Raw genomic sequence first — 23,674 nt, 5'->3', positions numbered from 1 at the left:
TGAATTTGCCCCAGGAGTAATTAAGGGTCCTCTCCTTTTCCACAGTGATTTGCATAAACTAAAATCTCCAAGCCAGGACAACACTGATAGCTACTTCAGAGGGAAAACATTACTGCTGGTGCAGCAGGCGTCCTCCCAGAGCATGACTTACTCTGAAAAGGATGAGAAGGAAAGTAGCCTTCCTAACGGTCGGAGCATCTCCCTCATGGACCTTCAGGACACTCACGCTGCTCAAGTGGAGCATGCACCTGTCATGCTCGATGTGCCTATGCGCTTAACCGGAAGCCAGCTTTCCATAACCCAGGTGGCCAGCATCAAACAACTGCGGGAAACCCAGAGCACTCCCCAGAGCGCACCCCAAGTGAGAAGGCCCCTGCACCCGGCCTTGAACCAGCCAGGCAGCCTCCAGCCCTTGTCATTCCAGAACCCTGTCTATCACCTCAATAACCCAATTCCGGCAATGCCAAAGGCCTCTGTGGATTCCAGTTTGGAGAACCTAAGCACTGCCAGTTCCAGAAGCCAAAGTAACAGTGAGGATTTCAAACTCAGCGGGCCCAGCAATAGCAGCATGGAAGATTTCACCAAACGCAGCACCCAGAGCGAGGATTTCTCCAGGCGGCATACTGTGCCAGACAGACACATACCTCTTGCTCTGCCACGGCAGAATAGTACCGGGCAGGCCCAGATCCGGAAAATGGACCAGGCTGGGTTAGGTGCCCGAGCCAAAGCCCCGCCATCCCTGCCACATAGTGCTTCCTTACGTAGCACGGGGAGCATGTCGGTGGCCTCTGCAGCCCTCATGGCCGAACCTGTGCAGAATGGGAGCCGGTCCCGGCAGCAGTCTTCCTCCTCCAGAGAGAGCCCTGTTCCCAAAGTGAGAGCGATCCAGAGACAACAAACACAGCAGGTAGGGGGGAGAGCTGGAGGGGTGTGGCTCCCACTTATCCAACTGCTTCCCTGGTTCTTTGTATATAAATCATTAGGAAATCCAATTTCTAGCAACATTTCCACTTAAAAATATGTTCTGCAACTTTTTTTTAGTGCTTGTTTATTTATCTTGAAAGAGAATGTGTGTGTGTGTGTGTGCGCGCGCGCGCATGTGCGTGCAAAAAGGACCAGAGAAGGAGAGAGAGAAACCCAAGCAGGCTCCACACTGTCAGCACAGAGCCCAGCACAGAGCTTGATCCCACCAACTTGTGAGGTCACGACCTGAGCCAAAATCAAGAGTTGGACGCTTCAATGACTGAGCCACTGAGACACCCAGATGCCTCTATTTTCTGCAGCTTTTTTTAAAGTTTATTTATGTTGAGAGAGAGAGAAGGCACACGTGGGAGATGGGCAGAGAGAGAGGGAGAGAGAGAATCCCAAGCAGGCTCTGTACCATAAGTGTGGAGCCCTGATGTAGGGCTTGAACTCACGAACTGTGAGATCATGACCTCAGCCGGTGTCGGACCCTTAACCGACTGAGCCACCCAGGAGCCCCATTTTCACCAACTTTTAGATGGAGAGAGGAAATGCAAGGTCTGGGAGGCTTCTGCTTAGGTGAGGCTGCAGAAAGTAGCTTGACTCATTACCCTCAGGAGACTATCAACCACACAAAGAGCTTTTCCTTCCCTTCAAGCAGCTGAGCCACTACCTATGTGTGCACTGGGAACAGATCGGTGTTGCATGAATAATTAGAACACATACACTGTGAAACCTATAGGCCAGATGAACCATAATATATTTTGGGAATCTGGACCCTTAATCCTCAATTTTTTTCCCCTACAGTTTCCAGAATAAACTTTCGCATTCCGAGTCAAACATTTAATGTAACTGCTCTCTATTCCATCCCCCACCTCCCTCTGGAAATAATAAGTCCCCTGTGCCTTTTCCTGGAAATGACTAGAAAAATAAACAACTGAGCACCTATAAAGACAAGGTAAAGGAGAGAGGTAAAAAGATAGAAACACAGGCGGTTGACAGTGCTGTAAACATTTCCAAATCCCTTCTATTTCTATTTGCATGGGTAAGCCTAGCTAGTGTCACACCCAGTCTTAAGACTTCTGGGCTTCTTTCTTGACAAATAAAAAGTTTTCCCGAGAATTTGATCACTCGTGTCTTCCCTACCTAATACATTTTCAGGCACCAATACATATTTTGCTTTTTGAAGCAAACTAATAACCTGAGGAAATCATGTATAGGTATATATTTAATCTTTCATCTAAAAAAGATTTTTCTCCTTTGTATTTGCTGACCTTTCTTTGAAACCTGATCATACTATATGAGTACTAGGGAGCTTTGTGACTGGAAGAGTTCTATGCCACATCCTTTTGTCAGCAAAACCACTGGTCAGAGAAGACTGCCATAAAACCCCAATGTATCTTTTTCATATATTTGCTCTTTATAGGTAGGCATTTACCGATTTGGCTGTTTCTGCTGCTACTCCGCTGTGATCAGAGCCCTTGCCCCTAGCTTGATCGTTACTGTTTAAAAAAAATAACAAAATTAGAACATTGACAGAATCCTGGGATACAGAGGTAAAGGAAGAGTTGAAAAGTACGACTAACTTAAGTTGCTTCCCGCAACCAGCTTCCTAGGCAGAGCCTCCCAGTAGGTCCTTCTTTCCAGAGAAATTAAGTTTTCCTTCAGTCTTAAATTTTTCATTTTTATTTGGCTTATATTTCCCCAAATTTCACCAATTCATTTGATTTAATAAGCATTTTCATCTAAAGAGAAGGAAAGAAGAGTAGATACAATGAAAATGCTTATGTGTCGCTATATCTTTCATATGTATGTCAAATTATGTCATATATATTCTCTTAATCTGTTTGTTGGAAGGCAGTCCTTCTTACCTTATTGCGGTCTTTTCCACATGTTGCTTTTCTGCTAGCTTCTAGTTGAGGCCAACCACTTTCAGAGAAATGAAGTGTTTACTGAGAGGAGAAAAGAAAGATAAGGAATTTTGGAGATGGAGTGCTGGGTGGAGGCAGACATCCACGCAGGGGTCTAAGTGCAGCATGGGGGCCCTGAACATGAGAAGAATCTCAGATTGGCAGAGAGGGACAGGACAACGGAAAGGGCCCTCCAACCTGCTTTTCAAAAGCTGGCCCGGGCCCAGCCCTGGACAGAAAAAAGGAATGCTAACCCCTTCCCCTATTTGATATAGTCCTCAGTTCTCAGGGTGTGTGACTCAGACTGATGGTTTATAAATATTTTAAATTAAATGGCCTTCTGAGTGATCATCTGGAACCAGGTATCATTTATAATACTCAGGTATAAGAAAATGTAGCACCTGTCACACAAGCAGTTAGTACAGTTTCTCTGGGTGAAGAGAAGGCTGTCTTGGGTAGATGGGAGGTAGGAAATGGATATGGTCTCCCAACAACCAACTTAAAAACGTTTTGTGCCACAGCCATGAATGAACTGGGGTATGCCTGTGTTATATTGGCACATGAGGCACAGACACCATGAAGTGGCCTCACACGGCTTTAAATATTCACCTCTGTTTATGCCTTCGCTGGTAGTGCCACCGTCGTATCAGTTAAAGCATAAATCACCGTATTTTTATTGCTCAAGTTTCTGGTTTTTCTACACTCGCTCTTTCTATGCAGATGGTTTATTCTTTCAAACTTATGTTGTTATTTTCTATTCCTTATCTTTCCGTTTCTTGCTTTTCTCCTCTCCCGTGAAGCCTCTGAATTTCTACATAATCAGCGCATTTTTGGCAAATTCCTTTACATATTGTAATTGCAAATTGTGTTGGGGAATTCTTCTCTCCCAAAAACTAGAGGATTTCTTTGTGGGGATTGTTCTGTAGGCGTGTGTAATTATCAGCGGCTTTGTCCCATGCAAATTCCATCTGTATCTTAGCACAAAGGAACGGCCATTGTTGGCAGGCTTACTAGCTTTGGTCTTCTCCATGTACGTACTGAGTAGGAAGGAAACAAAATCCTAGTGAAACAATCTACAGAGAAGAGATTTCTTTTTTTCGGGAAGCTGCCTTCAATTTTTTTTTTACCCTTCTCAGCCTCTCTTTGGATTCTCCCCTCTCATTTCCCTGTCCGTTTTGTTTTCCATGTATCATGTACTCCCTGTGTATAATAGACTGTATGTATAATGTATGTGTTCAGATATAGCGTGTTACATAACCTCAAAAATTCAAATTTGAAGAGACTTTTAAAATAGGTATCTGACAAGCCTGTTGGAATGATGCTCCAGCTTTCACATTCAGATATGTTGAACCCTCTCCTAACCAACCTCTTCAAGAACCCTCAGAGTATACTTGTTTAGTCAGCCCTTTCTTTGGTGTAGACCGCAGAAGTGCTGTTCATTATGAGAACCTGACTGAACCTGACTGGTGCAGACTTTGGAGAAGCTGAAACCAACGAGTCTTATTTATATCTAGTAAATACTAGCAAGGGACAGGGAGCTGGCCTGTTCATTGTCCTCAGCATAGCCAGGCTATGACTAATTATAGGCTCGGAGAAACTGCCATCTCAGGCCCTTTTGCCCTAAAGCATTGGTATTTTTCCCAGAGAAACCCTATACAGCTTTATCTCAAAGGGGAGACAGTCCTGGTAGGAAATCCTGCTGCTTTTCTTTTTGTCTTTTTCATCCTTCATTTTCTTTAACGATCCGCTGTTGAAAGTCAGTGGATACAAATACTCTTCCTAAGGCTATAGCTAAGCAAAAGGGGATTTGAAGCACTTACCAACATCTTTTCCCAATCTCTTTGACTATAAACTAGAGGTAATAAATTTTGCTATCTTGGCCAGCTTGTAAAGGAGATGCAACAATCATCGAAGAAAAAGCCTTTGATGCACTTCCAAAGGATTAGAGGAAAAGACATACATACATTAGCTTTCTCTTAGTAATACATTATACTTTAGTAATGAATTCTAAAGAGAACCAGAGTATTCATAAGTGAATAATATTTTATTGAGCATCTATTATGCAATTACATAGTCACTACCATTCAAAGAATGCTATATATAATATGCCCTGCCTCAAGGATTGATGATCTAATTGGGAAATACGACCAGCGCACACGAGACCAATAGAAAAAAATGTAAGAGACGGTGTATAGTTTTTAAAATAAAGAAACCAAAAAACCACCTCTATTTTTGATGTGTTCAATATTACTTTTCTGTTCTTTATAATTTTTTAAATGTTTTACCATGAATACAAGGAATAGTTAATATTCTTTTCAACACCTATTGACCACCTACTGCTATGCAGAGTGCTTGGATATATTAGGAAGTGGTTGAAAATCAGAATTAACCAGTACAATAGGAATAGACCCAAATGCCCAATTCTATCATACAATCTCTTAAAATTCATTGGACATTCTTAGTCTTTCTGAAGATATGGTAGCTACCACCATCACCAGTGGAAGAGCCAAGCTCGTTTTACAACTAGTCAAAGCCTAGATTGTGCTAAGGAGTCGTTGTTCTAATACCCTTTTAGGGGCTGAGATCGCTCCTTAGTGTGTTCTAGGAATATCTTTAGTGTGCATGTATAGGCACCCAATATATAGATAGCCCATAACAAATTACAGGGAAAGAAAGTTCATTCAACCAACATCTTGTTAACTAGATAAAACGGAAAGCTATTGAATTAGCTGCCTTTAAGTAATAAATTCCAAACAGTAAAGTTGTTATTAGTTTTAGTACCTACTTTATCTCAAACTGCTATTGAATAGAAAATCCTGGTTTCACAGAAAAGCAGCTTTTCTCTGCCCTGTGTGCTAAAGTGATAAGATCATGAAATTAAAAAGGCATTTGTCTCCTTTAAATATTGGCTTTCTATTAATTTTTTCAAACCCATAACCGCATTATTTTGCCTTTCAGGTGTATATATATCAAAAAAAAAAAAAAAAAAAAAAACCCTAAACCTCTTGTAAAACTATTTTTCTCTGCCAATGGTGAAGCAGTTTATTGTGCTCTGCTTTTAAAGTCCAGTAGGGGGAGGGCGCCTGGGTGGCGCAGTCGGTTAAGCGTCCGACTTCAGCCAGGTCACGATCTCGCGGTCCGTGAGTTCGAGCCCCGCATCAGGCTCTGGGCTGATGGCTCGGAGCCTGGAGCCTGTTTCCGATTCTGTGTCTCCCTCTCTCTCTGCCCCTCCCCCGTTCATGCTCTGTCTCTCTCTGTCCCAAAAATAAATAAAAAACGTTGAAAAAAAAAATTAAAAAAAAAAAAAAAAAAAAGTAAAGTCCAGTAGGGGGAGAACTAATGGGTGTGTGTGCATGTGTGTGTAAGGTACCTTGCCATTTACAAAATGCTTTTCCATGTGGACTCATTTGCTTCTTATAATAATTTTTCATGTGGATAATTACTACCTTCCACTATAGATGATACTCTGTCCTCTGTCCTATAGGCCAGTATTTCTAAAGTGTGATGCTCAAAATTATTTAAGTATACATGATGTCTGTTTAATTACTCATGTAATTCATTATTTTAACACATATTAGAAAAATATATGACTATCAGTATTAATAAATATTTATAAATATATAACCTCAAAGTCATGATTTTACTGATATTATTGTTTAGCATAAGGACTTAGCTAACTGGAAAAGGTCTTTTTAAAAAGATAATTAATAATATATCAGTGAAATGTTATGACAAAAATAATAAAGTGATAAATGAATGAAGTATAAGAAACATAACCTACATACCAGAGTGGAGATGGAGACATGTTTACATGCTCCTTGACACAGTGGAGAAATTGATTTTAAAGGAGGAACTTCTAGCTCGAAGTCCATTAACAACTGCTTATGTGTGCATCAGGCGTGATGCCACTTTTTACTGATGTATATCTGTAATCTCTTTGTAAATCAGCCAGACCAGGTTCTGCTTCAAACCTTTAAGAAACACCCTGATATTACTTGTTTTGTGTATTTTGCAGTTTATCCCAACCTGTCTTTGATAACCTTTTAGTCTCTGCAGCCAGTATTTTTCATCTAGTCTTTCTAAATTGCAAAGTCATCAAAATACCCCTTCTTTTAAAATAGCTGTCGATTTAGAGTTTAACTGGATTCTATTTCAGAATGACATAAAGATAATCTTAAGGTAGATAGCCTTTTTAGAATTAAAATAGGTTTCTATTTTGAGGACCAATGCTCCATAATCCCATAACTGAAAGGAATTTTCTCTCCCATACAGAGCTGGCTCACATACGGTGCTTTGTTCCCGCACTATCTCTCTCTCTCTCCCTTCCTGCCTCCCTTGTTCTCTTTCTCTCTCAAGCATACTGGAGAAAAAGAGTTTGTTTTATATTTCTAGCATTGTAGAGAAAGTACTAATGTTAAGTAAGCTAATATAAATTGTAATATCCAATGCTAGTTTTCTAAACATCGATATGATAATATCCAAGCTCTGTAGTACTCTGTAGTTTGCAAAGAACTTTCACATACATTATATGACTCAATCCCTACAACTCCCTATGAGATACTAGGATGGGTGGTGATGGTGATGGTGGTAATATCTAATCGGTGAGATTAAGAAAAGAGTATTGAAGAGATTAAGGGACTGTTTAAATGGCAGAGTAGCTACTTAAGACCAGAATTCCTATCACTCTAGTATATCAGTATTGGAAAAGGGCACTTTATCTGGCTATCCTAACTGGATTGAAATATCCCTTAAACAAATCCAATATCTTTTGTTTTGATCCTGTATTCTTCAAGAAACTGTCTGGTCTAAAATATAGACTTCTGAGTGGTGTTAACTCATTAAGAAGTCCACACTCTGTAAAAATGACCAACATCACTTGTTTTTTCTCTTTCTCTAAATGATTAATGTGAAAATTAAGGATTGGCATTCTGATACATAAATGGGTACCTTGTGAGCTTGTTCGTCTCTGGGTTGAACAGCCATTTCCTCAGTTGAGCAGCCAACCATTGAGTCATGCCTTTTCTCTCATTCTGTCATCATTGTAATTTCATTGGTAATTGAACCACTGGAGTAATGAACAATTTTAAGGCTGTGGCTCTCTTTTCTTGGATGTGATGCATAGGAATTTCTATTCAGAATAGTGTATTCTTCTACAAGGAGATATTCTCATTCTTCACCTCCAGCCCTGTCATTAATAAAATATTACTTAGAACTGAGAGCATTTATTAGATCACTGTTATGACCTCCAAGAAGAACTCCCTTTGTGAAACCTAACTAGTGGACGAGCTGTTTGGGGAGATGCTAATAAGTGTTTCTGATGCAGGTTCAGTCACCTGTGGACTCTGCCACAATGTCCCCAGTAGAGAGGACAGCAGCCTGGGTTCTGAACAATGGACAATATGAAGAGGATGTGGAAGAAACTGAGCAAAATCAAGATGAATCCAAGCATGCTGAGAAGGTAGAACTCGCCCATCTTTACTAACTTGCTGGCCCCACAGTGAGAGCCCATCCGAGGGGTCGTCTAGCCACGAACTTGAGCTCTTCACCCCCAACAGTGTCAACTCCATATCTTATGTTATCCATCATATCCGTATCTGTATGACAGTTCAGTAGTGTCTATGTGTGAAAATCTGCAGCAAATGTCCAGCAGCCTGGGGTGGGAGATTTCATTTTCCTTTTATGTAGGTTAACTTAATTTGCAAAACATTCTACTGTTCCTTTCTTATCATTGTAGGTGAATATTTAGTGTTTCTATAAACCTGTTGCTAGTCTTCAACCAAGGCCAAAATTACCCTTGGACCAGACTTCCTTTCCATGTCTTGTTAATGATTTTGTCTTTTTTTTTTTTCTTCTTCTTCTTCTTTTTGCTTTTTCTGGAAAAAGAACTTCCAGTTTTATATCGATTTTTAAGCGGACATTATCTATTATTTCTGTTTTGTTTTGAGGAAAAGTTGACACGGGAAGAAGGGATCAAGAACCTTGACACCTTGTGTGGCATTCTCTCATTTCATTAACAACCACACAACTAGTTACTTATCAGCATGATGTTAAAATCCGAAAATCACACACAGAATCCTAAAATATGCTTATTGATGCAGTCTCCCTTTTCATACTGTCATTAAAACTGTCATCTTTGACCTGGATTAACAAATACAGTTTAGGATCGTGAGGTTGAGTAAGCAGAAGCTAACTGCTTGATCATCCATTAACTTGATATTATGTGAAAATAGATTGCATCTTACACAGCACCGTAGGGATTTATCATGAATTGAAGTCGACCATATACGAGACATCCTATGCGTCTCACTTCACCTAGAGATGTGCCGTTCCAGTATACTCAGACCCCAGCCACTGCAATATCAGTATAGAAAGGGGCCATGTAACCAATTGAATGATAGTTTGTAATATAAAGCTTTAGTTTACATAAATTTATATAAAGCTTTAGTGAGAAAACAGACAAACGAGTTCCAGGAAGCAGTACCAAATTGAGCAGATGAACCACATCATGAAAATGGGCCAAGATTCAGTATTCGTCAGCCCTGGAGAGTGTGTAGGCCTTTGGCTTAGTGCTTGTGACCTGAATATTTTATACTCCGACAGTCGGGGAGAGAGCGGCAACAGCTTACTTTGCTATTTCAGATTCTGTTTATTGATTCAGTAGCGTAACATTGTAGAAATGTTGCCTGTTCTCTGAAGGGCTGATTCTGGTAGAGTGAAGACGTGACGGTCTGCCGAGCCAGGCTATGTCGGAGATCCTAGGGTGCAGGTGGTGATCCAGAAACCGCTCCTCTGGTAGACCGCCGGCTTTTGGCTTATTTTAAGTGATTCGTCAGGCTTCTATGTACTGGTTCTTTTTTTTTTTTTTTTTTTCCTCCTGCCCCCATTTGTTACAGATTGGACGTGGCTTGTAGCAACCGGTAGTTTAATGTGGAAAGAGATACATAAATGTGTAGATCTGAGGTGCCAAGTGAAGATGCAAAATGTGACGCTAGGGGAAGGGAGGACAGAGCGCCTTTCCCAGTTGCGCCTTTTGATCATTTGAAAGAGTGCTCGCGGCCCGGGGAGTGGCAGCCCAGACAGCGTCCGGCTACGTTGCTTTCTAAAACCTGTGTTAACTGCAGTCTTTCCCTCCGTGTGTTTGGCGCCTCTTCCCTGCGCCAGTACGAGCAGGAAATCACGAAGCTGAAGGAGCGCCTGCGAGTGTCCAGCCGGCGGCTGGAGGAGTATGAGCGCCGCTTGCTGGTGCAGGAGCAGCAGATGCAGAAGCTGCTGCTGGAGTACAAGGCGCGGCTGGAGGACAGCGAGGAGCGCCTGCGCAGGCAGCAGGAGGAGAAGGACAGCCAGATGAAAAGCATCATCAGCAGGTCGGGCGGTCGCCGGGTGGAGGCTGTGGGCCGCTTGGGGGCACAAACGGCCGGGACGCTGACCCAAAGAGTCCTGGAGCAGTGGCAGCGAAAGCCACTTGCGCTCCCCCCGTGACCCGTGGTGCTTGGGACAAATGTGACCAATGACTGTGTTTGCCAAGCGTGAGGCCTTAGTACACGTCCTTTGAAGACAGAGGTAGTCCGCCTCTCTTTCGTCGTAACAATTAGGAAAGAAAAAATGGAGATGGAGCGACTCAATGTCCAAGAGGGACTTAGTTTTTCCCGAGTCCAGAGACATGGAAGGGGGTGTCGCTGGATATCTTTGGGGTTAGAGAACTAAGAGACGGTGCCAAGGGTGTCCAGGGACATGGAGGGGAGGGGTCGGTTGTACCCAACACAAAGCACCTACCGCGGGCCAGGCACTCTTCTTTTTTTTTTTTTGTTTGTCTTACATTTTTAATATTTTTAATGTCTGTTTATTTTTAAGAGAGAGAGAGAGACCACAGTCAGGGGAGGGAGAGAAAGAGAGAGAGAGAGAGAGAGAGAGACAGAATCTGAAGCAGGCTCCAGGCTCTGAGCTGTCAGCACAGAGCCAGACGCGGGGCTCGAACCCACAAACCGTGAGATCATGACTTGAGCCAAAGTCAGACACTTAACCGACTGAGCCACCTTGCTGTCCCTTTTTTTTTTTTTTAAATGTCTATTTATCTTGAGAGAGACAGAGAGAGACAGAGCACAAGCAGGGAGGAGGCAGAGAGAGAGAGGGCGACACAGAATCTCAAGCAGGCTCCAGGCTCTGAGCTGTCAGAACAGAGCCCGATGTGGGGCTCGAACCCACGAACCACGAGATCATGACCTGAGACAAAGTCAGACGCTTAACCAACTGAGCCACCCATGCGCCCCCAGGCACTCTTCTTAAGCACTTTATAAATAATAATTGGCTTAATCAGTTAATAAAAATGTATTGAATGCCAGCCTCTGAGGCAGATATTGTTTTCATTTTACACATAAAGGAACAGGCACCAAATCCGTTAAGGCACTTGCCCAAGGTCATTTAGCAGGGCAACCAGGATTTGAAGCCAGGCAGTCAGGCTCCAGAGCCCACGCTCCTAACCACTGTGCTTCAGTACTGCCCAGTGCTGCGGAGAGGTCAATCAAATCAAAGACAGAAAAGGTTTGTTGTTTCACAAGCCTGGAGGGAATTATCAGTCTTGGAGCAGTTTCATGGAGTTGAGCGTCAGTGGGTTAAGGTGTGAATGGCATTCGAGAGAGAAAGCCGGCCTACTGAGCATCGCACACTCTTTGAGAAACTCTGCGGAGCAGGGGAGAGAAGGGACAGCTGTTACAGGGGAACTTGAGATTAAGAGAGGGTTGTTAGCTTTTTGTTGGTTGGTTTGAAAGTTTGCGATGAAATAGTCTGTGCTGGGGGAAGGATCCAGCAGAGGAGAGGGAAGAAATGATGATACTGTTCCAGAGGAGGTGAAAATTCACGGATCTGGTCACAGGGAGAGAAGTCAGCCTTGAATGTCTTCTTCCAAGGCGGGAGAGAAGCAAGCAAGCGTGATTACAGGCCTCTTACTGGGAAGGAGTGGAATCTGGACTCCGCTGAGTGTGGGTTTCTTGCGCCCTATGTTAGCTGGCTTCTCTCTGACGTCCATGTCTCCTCGGTGCACATTCTAGGCTCATGGCTGTGGAAGAGGAACTGAAGAAAGACCACGCTGAGATGCAAGCCGTTATTGATGCAAAGCAAAAAATAATTGATGCACAGGTAAGCAGACCTTGAATCTAGTGTAAAGGACTTGTTTGTAGTAACTGTTGAATTTCCTGACTTCGGACCTTTTGGAAATGCCAAGGCATGTACCGGAAAATGGGCCATTGGAAAGTGCTCCGCATTACCTTTTAAAGATTAAGAGTTCCTAAGTATTACGTTTCCTTTCTTTTACTGGTGACAAGTGTGTCGACCCAGCAAAGTATTAGCGTGCTTAGTGCAGTTGCTTGACAGATCTCAACCTAGTGCATGATGGGGTCTACTCCTTTCCTTGTGGAAAGGAGGGCATTCTCCGAGGGGGTAACTGTGAAAAGCACACTGCATGTGTCTGGCTTGTGACCTCCACTGACCATTGCTTGGCTGTGATGTTCACGGTCTTGTTAGTCACGTCCACTGTGCCATCGACCTCTAGCCCCACGTCCCAGTGGAACTGTAGGGGAAGGACAGGGTCGTGGAAGGCACCTTTCCTTGCTGCTCTTTCAGTTCAGGGTTTGGCAGTGATGCTTGGGATTTGCTTGGCTGCCCTTCTTTGTTGGTGCTGTGCTTAGAGAGCCTCTTAGTCCTGATGAAATCAGAACCTGGGCCTCCGCTCACTGTGACGTGCACCTGTGACTCTAATGGCCTGATGACTGCCAAGAGCACCTCACAGGGGCACACCAGTGATCAGAGCAAAATCCAAGAGGCAGGAAACACTGATGATTTCATTTCATTTCATCAATGCACAATATGGTTGTATTTCTTAGAGCCAAACGGATAACAAAAGACAGGTGCGGTTCTGATAGCGGATGGTCTAACCACAGAGGGTATCGCCTTCCTGAAGACGGCCAACCCACACGGGTTTGCATTTTTCACCCTTAACGACCTCATCCCATCCCTAAGCTATGAAATAAAAATGGGAGCAAAGACTTCACGTTCTGTTCCCTTCTCTGCGTATCAGCCAGGGGGCGTCTATGTGAGAGCCCCGGGGATTCTTAAGCATGCACGTAACACCCTCTGTCTAGTTTCCTAACAGGATTCATGTGGCATGGGGTTTATTTTTCAAAGGAGTTGGGAGTGGGGCTAAAAGCAGAGCCCTGAAAGGAGACTTCCTGGACCCCATGCTCCACACGCAGCTTGGAGGCCAATGTGAGCCTTGCTACACTTGTCAGCGGATTTCTTGGGATAGTTTGGACTCTGTAGTTTCTGGATATTTGGACCTCATAAGAATCAGAAGAAAGGTCTGCTGTAATTATCTGGCTTGGTCCTTTTTTTTTTTTTTTTAACCTCTCTAGGTGCCCCAAGGTGGGTGAGGGAAGGGTAGTAGAGACAAGGCCATTTTGCCATGCATACTATACAAATTCATCCCAGAGCCTTCAGAGAAACAGCCTGGGTACAGAAGGCCATTTAGTCAGGCAAACTACTGTTAATAAGTTTTCAGTTTTGGATTTTCAGTGTGACAAAATAATCCAGGAAGAGTTCTATTAATAACCACACCAGGAGAGATTTTGGTTCTGATGAGATAAAACAGATCATTTTCATAATTCCAGCTGGTCTAAAACTGTGTCAGTCTTTAGCAGAGGAAGCTTGGGTCTGTCACGATCATGGCTCCATACACAAAGATTGCTACCCACTCCTGTCCCCTATATTGACATCGAGGACAAGACGATGGGGTGTGAAGCAAGAGCCCTAGGCATGGACGGTGACAACAAGGAAGGGAATAGGATCTCTCAGGCCTCGAAAGCTCTGGACAGTAAGGACCTTCTCGAAGTTAGCCAGGAGGGCATCACTGTTCAGCAATGGGGGAAATGTGATCCTTGGGGCATCAGTCAGTGTCGGCTTGTGGACTGGCTAACCCAGACATTTGGGGGCCATACCTGAAGACAGTGGTTTTCAAATGCTTTCATTCCGTGGCCTATTTTGATCGAACCAAAGGGACCTTCCGTAGATCAGTTCCCAACCGCTCATGTTGACCACCATCAACAAGGACCATTCTCAGCTCAGGGATTAAATCACCCTGAGGGTGGCTAAAATAGCAAATTACTTTTTCCAACATAGGCGTTACCGTACAATAAGCTTTCTACCAGAGGCCCACCGTGGATCCCTGAAGGATACTTGGAGAACTCACTAGACCACATTTTGAAAACCAGTGTGTCACGTATAGCACAAGTCATAAACACTGAAGCTAATTTTTTTTTAAAAACTATAAGCTCCAGTTCCAGTTGTTGTCTTACTGACACATTAAATTCTGATTATAGCAGAAGACTTTGAACCTCTTTTGGCATCCTTTGTATTGAAAGACCTTTTATATCAGATCCTTTCCTTACATCTTACGTGTTTGATGGGGCAGAGCAGCCTTTCTGGCTGCATTGAATGCAGTGCACACACGTTTGGGGTGAAAGCTTCCCAGTGAGGTAGCCCATACTTTTATGTCCCTGGCATCTTGCTTGGTGCCACTGGCAGTGGAAAATATTTCGGAACTGAATACGGTTGCCTTCCTTCTATTAGAGCTGATCCCAGCATTTCCCAAAGCGCTAAAGGCCTGGTGCCCAGTGAACTGGTTTTCATCTGTCCACAGTCCTGCGCCCCCAGAGGCAAGGCTTGTCCCTGAATTCAGTCTCTCCGTCCCCTAGAGTTTATGCTGTGAGGCCTGACCTGGCTCAGCCACTTCCTAACGGGCACTGCGAGAGGATGTGCGTTCCTCTGGTGAGGGCAGAATCACCTGTCTTGGACCCTGTGGCACGGCCGTGGGGATCCCGGTGATGGAACTGAGGGGACCATTTCTCAAACGTCACACTAGGGACTGTGCCACTTTCACCCCCACCCCAGGATCTCTCCACGTGGCTCAGATGGAGAACAGAGAAGGGCTTCCCCTCTGAGAAGCGAGCAGCTGCCTAGTTACTGTTGCAAAGTGATATCTCCGCTGTGTTAAATTACAGGTCATAAATGGAGATGAGATTATTCAAACAGGCAAGTAAACCCGGTCCGTGCTCTAGCCGAGCAGTCCCAGCCCTGGCCCAGCACACTGGCCTCCTACGCATTCCAGCTCCTGCACTCCCCGCACTGGAAATCCTTCCCGTCAGGCGTGGACTAGACTGCTTTGCCTTTCAAGCCAGGCGGAATCGAAACGTCAGAGCATCTTTGCCAACTGCGCTTGACTTTCAAAAGTCCCTATTTGATTATTTTCCTTTTACTTTTTGTTTTATTTTGAGAAGTTGGCAGTGGGGGGAACGGCAAAAGGGAATTTGTCCACTTGGAAACTTTCAGCTTTTCAGCAGGGGGTTATCTGGCTTCAGCTGTTACTCTTGTAGGAAATAAATAATTGCAACCCTTCTTAGCCTTCTTTTTGACCCTTTAAGGATCGAATAACTTTTTACGAATTAAAAAGACATATATTTGGGGGTAAACCTGAAGAATCCTACGTTCCTTAGTATTCGGGCCTTATAATTTATCTTAATACTGAAATTTCTTTTTTAATCATTTCAAGATATTCTTGACCAGTTATTTTGTTCAGAGATGATTCTTAACCATCAGAGGGAAATGTCATATTTGGTCCCCACTCTTTACTTCCTGGTAACCCCTGGCCAGTCCTTACCTACTGGCTTTTTTTTTTTTTTTTTTTAAGTAGGCTCCACACCGAGCATGGAGCCCAACATGGGGCTTGAACTCACGACCCTGAGTTCACCACCTGAGCTGAGATCAAGCCAGACACTCAACCAACTGAGCCACCCAGGTGCCCCCTCTGGCTTGTTAAAGATCTGTACTTGTTATCCCAGAAACTCCATGGACTATGGTTTGTTTGTTTTTTTAATTACTATTTTTTTAAGCTTCACAGATCTTTCTTTCTTTGAGTTTGGCCCAGCCTGAAAATGAGTTACCCGCCCAAAATAAAAAGAATCTTACACTAGATGAATGCTGACCTAATAATGCTGATTTTATGTGTCTTACCACCTGAGATCTCCATCAGGGAAAAGGAGGACATTTTTTTTTTTTTTTTTAATGATAATAACAAGGTTTTCATTTTCTCATGCTTTTGAAACCATTTAGCCCAGCTGCCCCACCCCCAAAGCGGGAGATGAAAGGGGAACATAACTTGATGCCATTGTCCCTTCCCCCAGGTGGACATTCGGCACCCCCGCTCGCCCTGGTAGCTGCTGCGGGAGCACGGGGAGCGGTGTCCCCCCCTCAGCCCTCCCGTCTTCCCTGATCCTCCCTGCACCTTGCAGCGAAGGCCTTACCGCACTTCCCCTTCCCCGGGGTAGATTCGGACACTGCCGGGATAGCAAAGCTCCTTTTGGCTTTGGGGGGTCGTTCCTCACACGTTTTTTCTTTTTAATTTCATGAACGTAGGTAAAGATCGCCCTTCTCAGCCTTAACCCCTTTTCTGGAAAATGACAACTTCATGTTAGAAAGGTTCTGGGCTCATTTACCCACCTGCTGAAACTAAGATTAGGGTTTCTCTCCTAATCTTTGGGAGACTGATAATATTTTGATGGGGTGATTTTTTTTTTTTCTTTAAACATAGATGAGCCTGCTTTCCTTTAGAGTGCCATATTTTGGGGGTGTTTTGGCCCTTCCCCCCCCCTTTTTTTTTTATATAAGTGTATATAGTCAACAATCTTTGGTTCCAAAATATTGGTTCTAAGGCATTTTTCCCCCAGAGACTCAAAAGTAAAATGAAAGCAGTCTCCTTATTGGGAAGCTTTCCTGGAGTAACTCTGAGCTGGAATGAGTCTAGGAGCTTGTGTTCTCTGTTTGTTTCCATGTGTTATGTTTCCGGCATCCCCTTCGGCCACATCTCCCTTCCCATATTCAAACGACCCCTCAGTCTGAGCTTCTGGCTGCTTTTTCTCCTCTTGCTGTTGCGTCCTCACTTTGTTGGTGACTATAAACTGCCACCATGTATCGTTTTAATTTTGAGCACAACGTGAATTCTTTCCAAATGTGACTGGTGTGCCCTCTTTGGGGGCCGAGCTCCGTAGAGCACACAGCACTTCTCCTCTGTGAAATGAAACCTCTGGTGCTTCTTTCTTTGCCACCTAATTTCCTTGTTTTAATTTTGGCCCAAAGCACTGAATACCTTAAGGCGGCTTGACACCCTGTTGCACCGTCTGCAGTAACACATGGTGTCGTTTTCACATCGTCCCGGTGTCCCAAGGGATTATTAATAACCAGTCCTGCTGTGCTGAAAGGAAAAAACGAGAGAAAATGAACACAGACCCATTGGGCTCAGGGAAGCTGAACCTGAGTAGTGTGCAGAAAGAGGCAGAGACGTTCCATTTGTCTGGGAAGCATCATGCGTACTGCTGTTTGATAGAAAGTACTAGAACAGTCATTGAGTGGAGTATCACGCCGTGATGTCCTGCATGTAGCCCGAATAAAGCCCCGATTCGTGTGTTGCAGGAAAAACGGATCGTGTCCCTGGATTCAGCCAACACCAGACTGATGAGCGCACTGACCCAAGTGAAGGAGCGATACAGTGTGCAGGTCCGCAATGGCATCTCCCCCACCAACCCCACCAAGCTTTCCATCACGGAGAATGGTGAATTCAAAAACAGCAGCTGCTGACGGGCTCTGTGAATAGACAGACTGGGGGAGGAGACAGAAGGAAATCTCCCCGCTCTCCTGTCCCCAGTCCTTTCCCCAACCCCACCAGGTTTACAGAATGTTGCTACTTCAAAACAGCAGAGTGGCGAGAAACTCTTGAATGAAGAAGGAACCTTGTCTTTCAGGGCAGAAGGCTAAGCCTTCCAAGGTCGACGCTTTCCCCCCATGTCTCTTGTGTACATAGGGAATTTAGTTCTGGGCCATGTACAGAAAATACCACTGTAATATACCAAAAGGAAGTTAATAATGTAGATTACCTTTTTAATTATTACTATTTTTATTATTGTTTTCCTCTTGTTGAAAGCACTGCAGTTGTTAGAGGAGGAAAAAGTAGGAACGATGTGTGAGTGAGAAATGAGCCCAGGGGCTCAGTAGGTAGAGACCGAGTGTCTATCTGATAGACGTAGGATATCGTCAGAATGGATTTTTCAGGGATTCCCCTGCCAGTCTCAAAACCCCACTCTGGCCCCCTTGTCCTGTAGGAGAACATGCAAATACCAAGAACCAAACAAAACAAGTTATCCCATTGGCCAACCCAAGACTGGTTCCGGACGGACGGCTCATCTGATTTGGGAATGCGCTGTCTCGGAAAACACGATAAGAGCTGTGGCATCAAAACCGGACTTTGGGAGTGATTTCTACTGAACTCCTGTTGATGTTTATTTCCTTCTGCCTAGAGCAGATGGGAATTTTCCATTTTAGATAGGGGGCTTTTTTTTAACCCCAGTTGTAATAAAGGGTGTTCTTTTTTTCCTCTTTAGAGTTTACAGAACTATAAATATTCGTGTCTCTGCATCCCGTCTCCATCTGCACCACCCACTGCCCTCTCCTCCCCATGGTGGGAGCAGTCATCACAACAGGGTTTACTCTCCCCTGGAGAGGTTGTCCCAATATGCTGTCCATAAGCCATCCAAAAGAAACACCCTTTCTTCCACACAGAAAAGGGCTAATCATACCATAGCAGGAATCTCTGACTATTTCCTATTAAAAAACAAAAACGAAAAAACAGCTTTTCTATTTGTAACTTCATTTTTGTTTGGGATAAAGATTTTATCCATTGTACAAGCAAATCTCTGGGCAGGGTAATTTTATCTCAGTCGTTAGCTCTTAAATGGCTTCTTCTAATTCCCTCACTGAAATTTGGAAAGGAAATCCAGACCCAAAGCATCGCCCTCTCACACAAGTCAGGATAACTCCTATACAGTAAGAAAACGAGAAGCGCAAGGACCGCGCGCTCCAGCCGTTCTCCCGTGTTCTTCGTAGATGTGGCAATAATGACTCTGTTGTACCGATTTGTCATCCTTGGCTTCACTGTGGGACAGAAACCGTCGTGGAAGCTCATTTACTTCCCTTTTTTCCCGAGGTGTGAAATGTCATCTTGAATGCAAACTTGATTATCAGAAGTATGGAATGTGACGTCTTAAAATGGACATTATGTATACAAATATATATACATATATACTCACACATATGTACATATAACTGCACAAATAGGAAAGTTCATGCCTTCTCCGCTGTCAGATACAATGTAAAAGGGTTTTTGAGTCTCGTTAAGCAAGATCTAAGCAGTTCTTTATACTGAGAAAGCAACATTTCCCAAATAAGTTAATGATGATTGTTTCAAATTATGAACTATAAGGAAATTTTTTAAAAGGAAAAAAGGAAAGGAAGATTAAAAAACAAAAGACGTGAGGCAGCCATATGCACGGAGTGAGTATTTCTACATAACAGAATATTATAAGGAAACAAGAGAACATGTATCGTGTCCTCTCTTGGGTGAAGCCCAGACTCCCAGACTCCATGTCTGTGAATAGCCTCCCTTTCACGGTGCCCCAGGCTCGCATCCGGACCTCTTGAGCACGGCCCCGGGGCCCAGGCGGATCTCTGTGCTGCAGCTTGCATCTCAGCAGCCTCCCCACGCCCCCCGCCTCCCCCCCCCCCCGCCCCCCACCCACAGCCTTTTGAAACACTTCCCTTCACAATCGTCCCGTTTCTGCTGGTCAGAGATGGAAGGCAGGCTGCTCATGCGCTTATCTGATCTGCAGTTTTCATGTCCCCCCACTTCGGCACCTGGTTATCTTCTCGACCCCTGATAGTTATTTTATATAGTCTCACCTCCTCCCTCTAAGCCTAGGGCAGGCACACTGTGGTCAAAATCACTTATTTTCATAGGAAAAAAAAAATCTCACTCACTCTGAAGACGTACCCTTTGTTGGCAGGAGGGATGTAAACGTAGGTGGCCTTGTTCATGGCTATTCTCAGCTCTAGCCGTGTTTCATCCTTTCTTTATAAAAGCCTTCGACTGTGCTGCAGAAAGCCTGGTAAAGGAATTGTCAGTTTCAGTGGCCTTAAGTATGTAACTTGGGTGATGTCTTGCATTGAGGTGTGGAAGCTCTGAAGTGTTGGTTAAGGCTTACAGAGGGCGGATAAGCTTACCTGTACTGGAGGGCTGGGGGCGACACAGAAAAATCAGATGTGCTTTTGATGGTGCATATTTCTTGTTGGCATTGTGGGAGCTCCTTAGAGGGCTGCCTACTTGGGAAGATTAAATGCCCAAAGCGTTTGGAAAAATTATGCAGCCCTCTATTGCCAGGTTATCTTGAATGAAGAGAAAACGAGTAAGACACAAAAGTTGGAAGTCAGCTAGAAGTTCAGATTTATTACCAGATGTTAAGTTTCAGATTATCCTTTGAGCCTATTCCTATCCAAATATTTTTCTGAGTATTTCTTCTGAGAAGCTGCAACCTGTGGAACTTATTCTGAAAGACCTTCTACGTGGGTATGGATGACGGCAGCAAATAGCAGATCATTTTTACGGAGGTGTTGCTTCATCGGCTTTGCTTCGGCCCGAATAACTACATACCCCTGCTCTACTGGGAGGAGGGCGTGGGTGGAGTGAGACAGCAGTGTCTTCCACTCTGCCTTCCACCCCCACGTCACCACATTGCAGGGTGCGGCATGGACCGTGGTTGAATGGAATTTGGAGTTCAGGTGACGTGCTTGCCAAGTGCTTGTCTAGCTGACAGCCGGACTTGGCTATTAACAAGGACAGTGTGGGTTTAGGAATTAAGGAAAGAGCTTTCGCACTCCCTTTTTACGTCCCTGGAGCAACAGGCTCCCTGGGCCGAAGCAGCAGAAAGAGTTACATTCCCATCAAGTCACCGTATACCCCACGGCCCCAGGAGATGACACCTAGGTAACTACAACAAACACTTGAGCACTCACTGTGGTCCAGGCACTCTCACCAAGGTACAGTTGGAGCCTGGGGCCGCCTGTTGGTAAGGAAAATGTGGAAAAATGAGCTAATCAGGCTGCTCTAGGCTTTTGTTGTTTTCACTCAGTATTGAGTTGGTCCTAAGTAGCTTTCTCTGGATGGCTTCCACCTTTCCCCGTGATGGTGTTGGACAGGGAAAGAAAAAGCAGGAGTCTCTGAGTGGTGTACGACCTTGAGAATTAGCTGGACTTTGGAAGTAAAGCTTTCCAGGTCTTAGTCGGCCTCAGCCTTTGTTTACGGATCTGTGGTTCTTTCGGCCCCTGGTTCTGTGTCCTCAGAGGTACCCCAGGTTGGGAGCGGTTCTTCTTTGGAAGTCCCAGAGCAAGACAGTGGCCATCAAATGAGTTTGCGTTAGTATTTGTTTTGCTTTCCATCTAGGTTACGTTCTAGTCATGTTCAGTTTGGAGTTCCTGAGAAAGCTGGTCGTGGGACTGAACTTGGGGAAGGAGCCCTCTTTAGGATTGCCCAAGTCCCACGTGACCTTGAGCCCAGACTAGACTTGTCACTGGGCCTGGCCCAGCGGCTCCCAAGCCCATGCCACAGCTTCGGTGCGTCGTCAGATGCGCCCGTGGGGGCCACCTCCTCCTACGGACTGTGGAAACCAAAGGGACTTTCTTCTCCATTCCCATTCCCCTTCCCCTTCTCAAATCCGGTGTGAGATCTCCGGCTTGCCCCAGCGGTAAAGAGCTGCCTTCCCACCCCCTACCCAAGGGCCAAGAATCTGGGATACTTTGTTTTCATCAATGGGTCAATTGAAAGAACCTATTTTACTAGCCTTTTAAAAGCAAGAGAAGTTGGGTGTTGAATTTTTAAGCAGAATCTCTTTCCGTGTCTGAGTGAGTGTTGTCAGTTTTAGAAGCATCCTCTTGTCATGACCCAATTATGAATGCTCTTGAGTTTAGCAAGGACAAAAGCGATGAAATTTGCATGAGATAGAATAAATATCTTATGAAGAGTGAAAGAGCGTGAGGAACACACATGATGCAGAGGGGGACTCATGTATAGCAAGCAGCCTTTCGGTAGCCCAAAGGTTCAAGGGAACAGAACTGATATCCTTTGCCTGATCTTAAAATACACGGATAAGAAAGGCAATCTCTGTAGACGACACACACACCCCCAACCCAAAACACACAATTCCTAGGGCTTCCATTTTCTGAATGTTAATCACTTATGGAGCAGTGATTCTCAGAATTTCTTGAGCTTTGTAGATTTTCTGCTCTCATTTGTTACACGTTATAACCGTGTTTCGTTCCTCTTTAAAATGTACGGTATGTGTTATGTGTGTTATGTGAGTTCAACTGACTTGAAATTGATCTGGTTTGACGTAGGTATCGTCATTCATACCACGGGGAGGGATGGAAAGAAAGTTGAATGTCACTGATCAATCTGAGAGTAGGATCCAGAAAGAAGCAGCTTTGGTTCCTAATCAGTTTATCTTCAGGTATTTGAGGAACCAACCCGGCAAGACTTGGCAAATCTGGTGTCACCCCAGGAAAGCAAAGTGGTCATTTGTCCCTATCTCAGTATGCATCGTTATCTCCTATTCATTTCCTGTTTTTCATTCAGATGCTCTCATACTTCACTAGGAAATGATTTGGTTTGGGACCTAGAGCCAGATTTGTCTGTTGTTGTAGAAAGATTTCCACAGAAGCTGTGTTTTGGGGGCCTCCATCGTCTGTGGGAGGGAGTACAAAGGTTTACGTCTAAATATTGTACTTAGGTCGCTTCTAAACTCCCAGGGGAAAATTCTAAATTCCCAGTTCACCAAAAGGTTGAGTGCTAATTGACTCAATGACCACCATCCTGCAGAAAAGTTTTCTGAGATAAATACTAAAGGTTGAGTTTTGACTGGTGCTTAGATATTTCCTAGCTGCATTAAAACTAACTCGAGCAGACGGCACAGCACACTGACCTGAATCACACCTGTGAGTTTTACCTTCTAAATTTGATTTTGTTCTTCATCTCCAGGGCCTTAATAAGAATGTGTTAATGCACATGACTATTTTACAATGATAGCTCTAAATAATTTATTTTTTATTTCAAGAAAGAGAAATACACCTTAGAAAAACAAAACCCAAGATTTTATTTTACTTTTAAAGCCATATTTTTGTGCCGGTAGCACTTAGATTATTCCATACGTGAGATCCATATCTGCATTTCATTACCTGGGTTTGTTCTAAAGAAGATTTATTTTTGTTCTGTGAATACTTTTTGATGGTTCTTGTACATGTACAGATATAGATACGTTTGAGGTCTTTTATTGCTATTCCTACAAAGAATACAAATAAACTTTAACTTTAAACATCTCAGACTAAAGTTGCCACTGTATTTGACATGTTACCACCTTACTTCGAGCATGTATCTGGATGATTAGAACACCTGGCGAAAAACCAGAAAGGACGTGCTTACGGGAACATTCTTCCGAAGTTCTGTCTTAGCATTGAGGACAACGTGTTGGAGAACTTCCCACCGGACAGGCAAAGAGTGTTCGGATGGAGGAGGACAAACCCACCATTAATGTGTCATATTGCGAGGATGCCCTCGGGGAGCTCCTCACTCCGGACAGCCTGAGGTCTCTGTAACAGCTCGGGTGGCTAGTGAAGAAAGTGCCCTCCGCTTCTCCGGAAGTGTGGCCTCCCTCAGCTTCTCAGCCACCACTGTCCTCTCTTTCTTCTCCAGGGAGATGAATGCGGTTTGTTTCAGGACTGGTGTTGTTTCGTTGGGGTCTGGGTTCCTGTTTGCTTGTCATTCTCAAGGTTGCCTCCATCTTCCTCTGCTTACCTCCTGCACCCTATAAAATCCAGGGAGGCCA

At 44.2% G+C, this 23,674-nt stretch overlaps 1 protein-coding gene across 13 annotated transcripts in view; it reads left to right on the top strand.

Moving 5' to 3' along the window:
- RASAL2 (RAS protein activator like 2) overlaps window positions 1-23,653 on the top strand; it is a 361,137-nt gene extending 337,484 nt beyond the window's left edge. For 8 of the 13 annotated variants that reach the window (XM_086694783.1, XM_086694781.1, XM_086694775.1 and 5 more), the window contains 6 exons: window positions 46-907; window positions 8,197-8,331; window positions 10,035-10,237; window positions 11,918-12,005; window positions 14,921-14,951; window positions 17,385-23,166. In XM_086694783.1, coding sequence (XP_086550909.1) covers window positions 46-907; window positions 8,197-8,331; window positions 10,035-10,237; window positions 11,918-12,005; window positions 14,921-14,951; window positions 17,385-17,527 — 1,462 coding nt within the window. In that variant the 3' untranslated portion in view covers window positions 17,528-23,166. The other 5 variants (XM_086694784.1, XM_086694782.1, XM_086694776.1 and 2 more) reach the window with 2 other exon arrangements.
- Window positions 23,654-23,674: the final 21 nt, after the last annotated feature.

This window comes from Puma concolor, chromosome E4 (assembly GCF_028749965.1).
Source record: "Puma concolor isolate L17-30 chromosome E4, mPumCon1.1.hap2, whole genome shotgun sequence".
Taxonomy (NCBI): Eukaryota; Metazoa; Chordata; class Mammalia; order Carnivora; family Felidae; genus Puma; species Puma concolor.
This window is presented reverse-complemented; position numbering and strand designations above follow the sequence as displayed.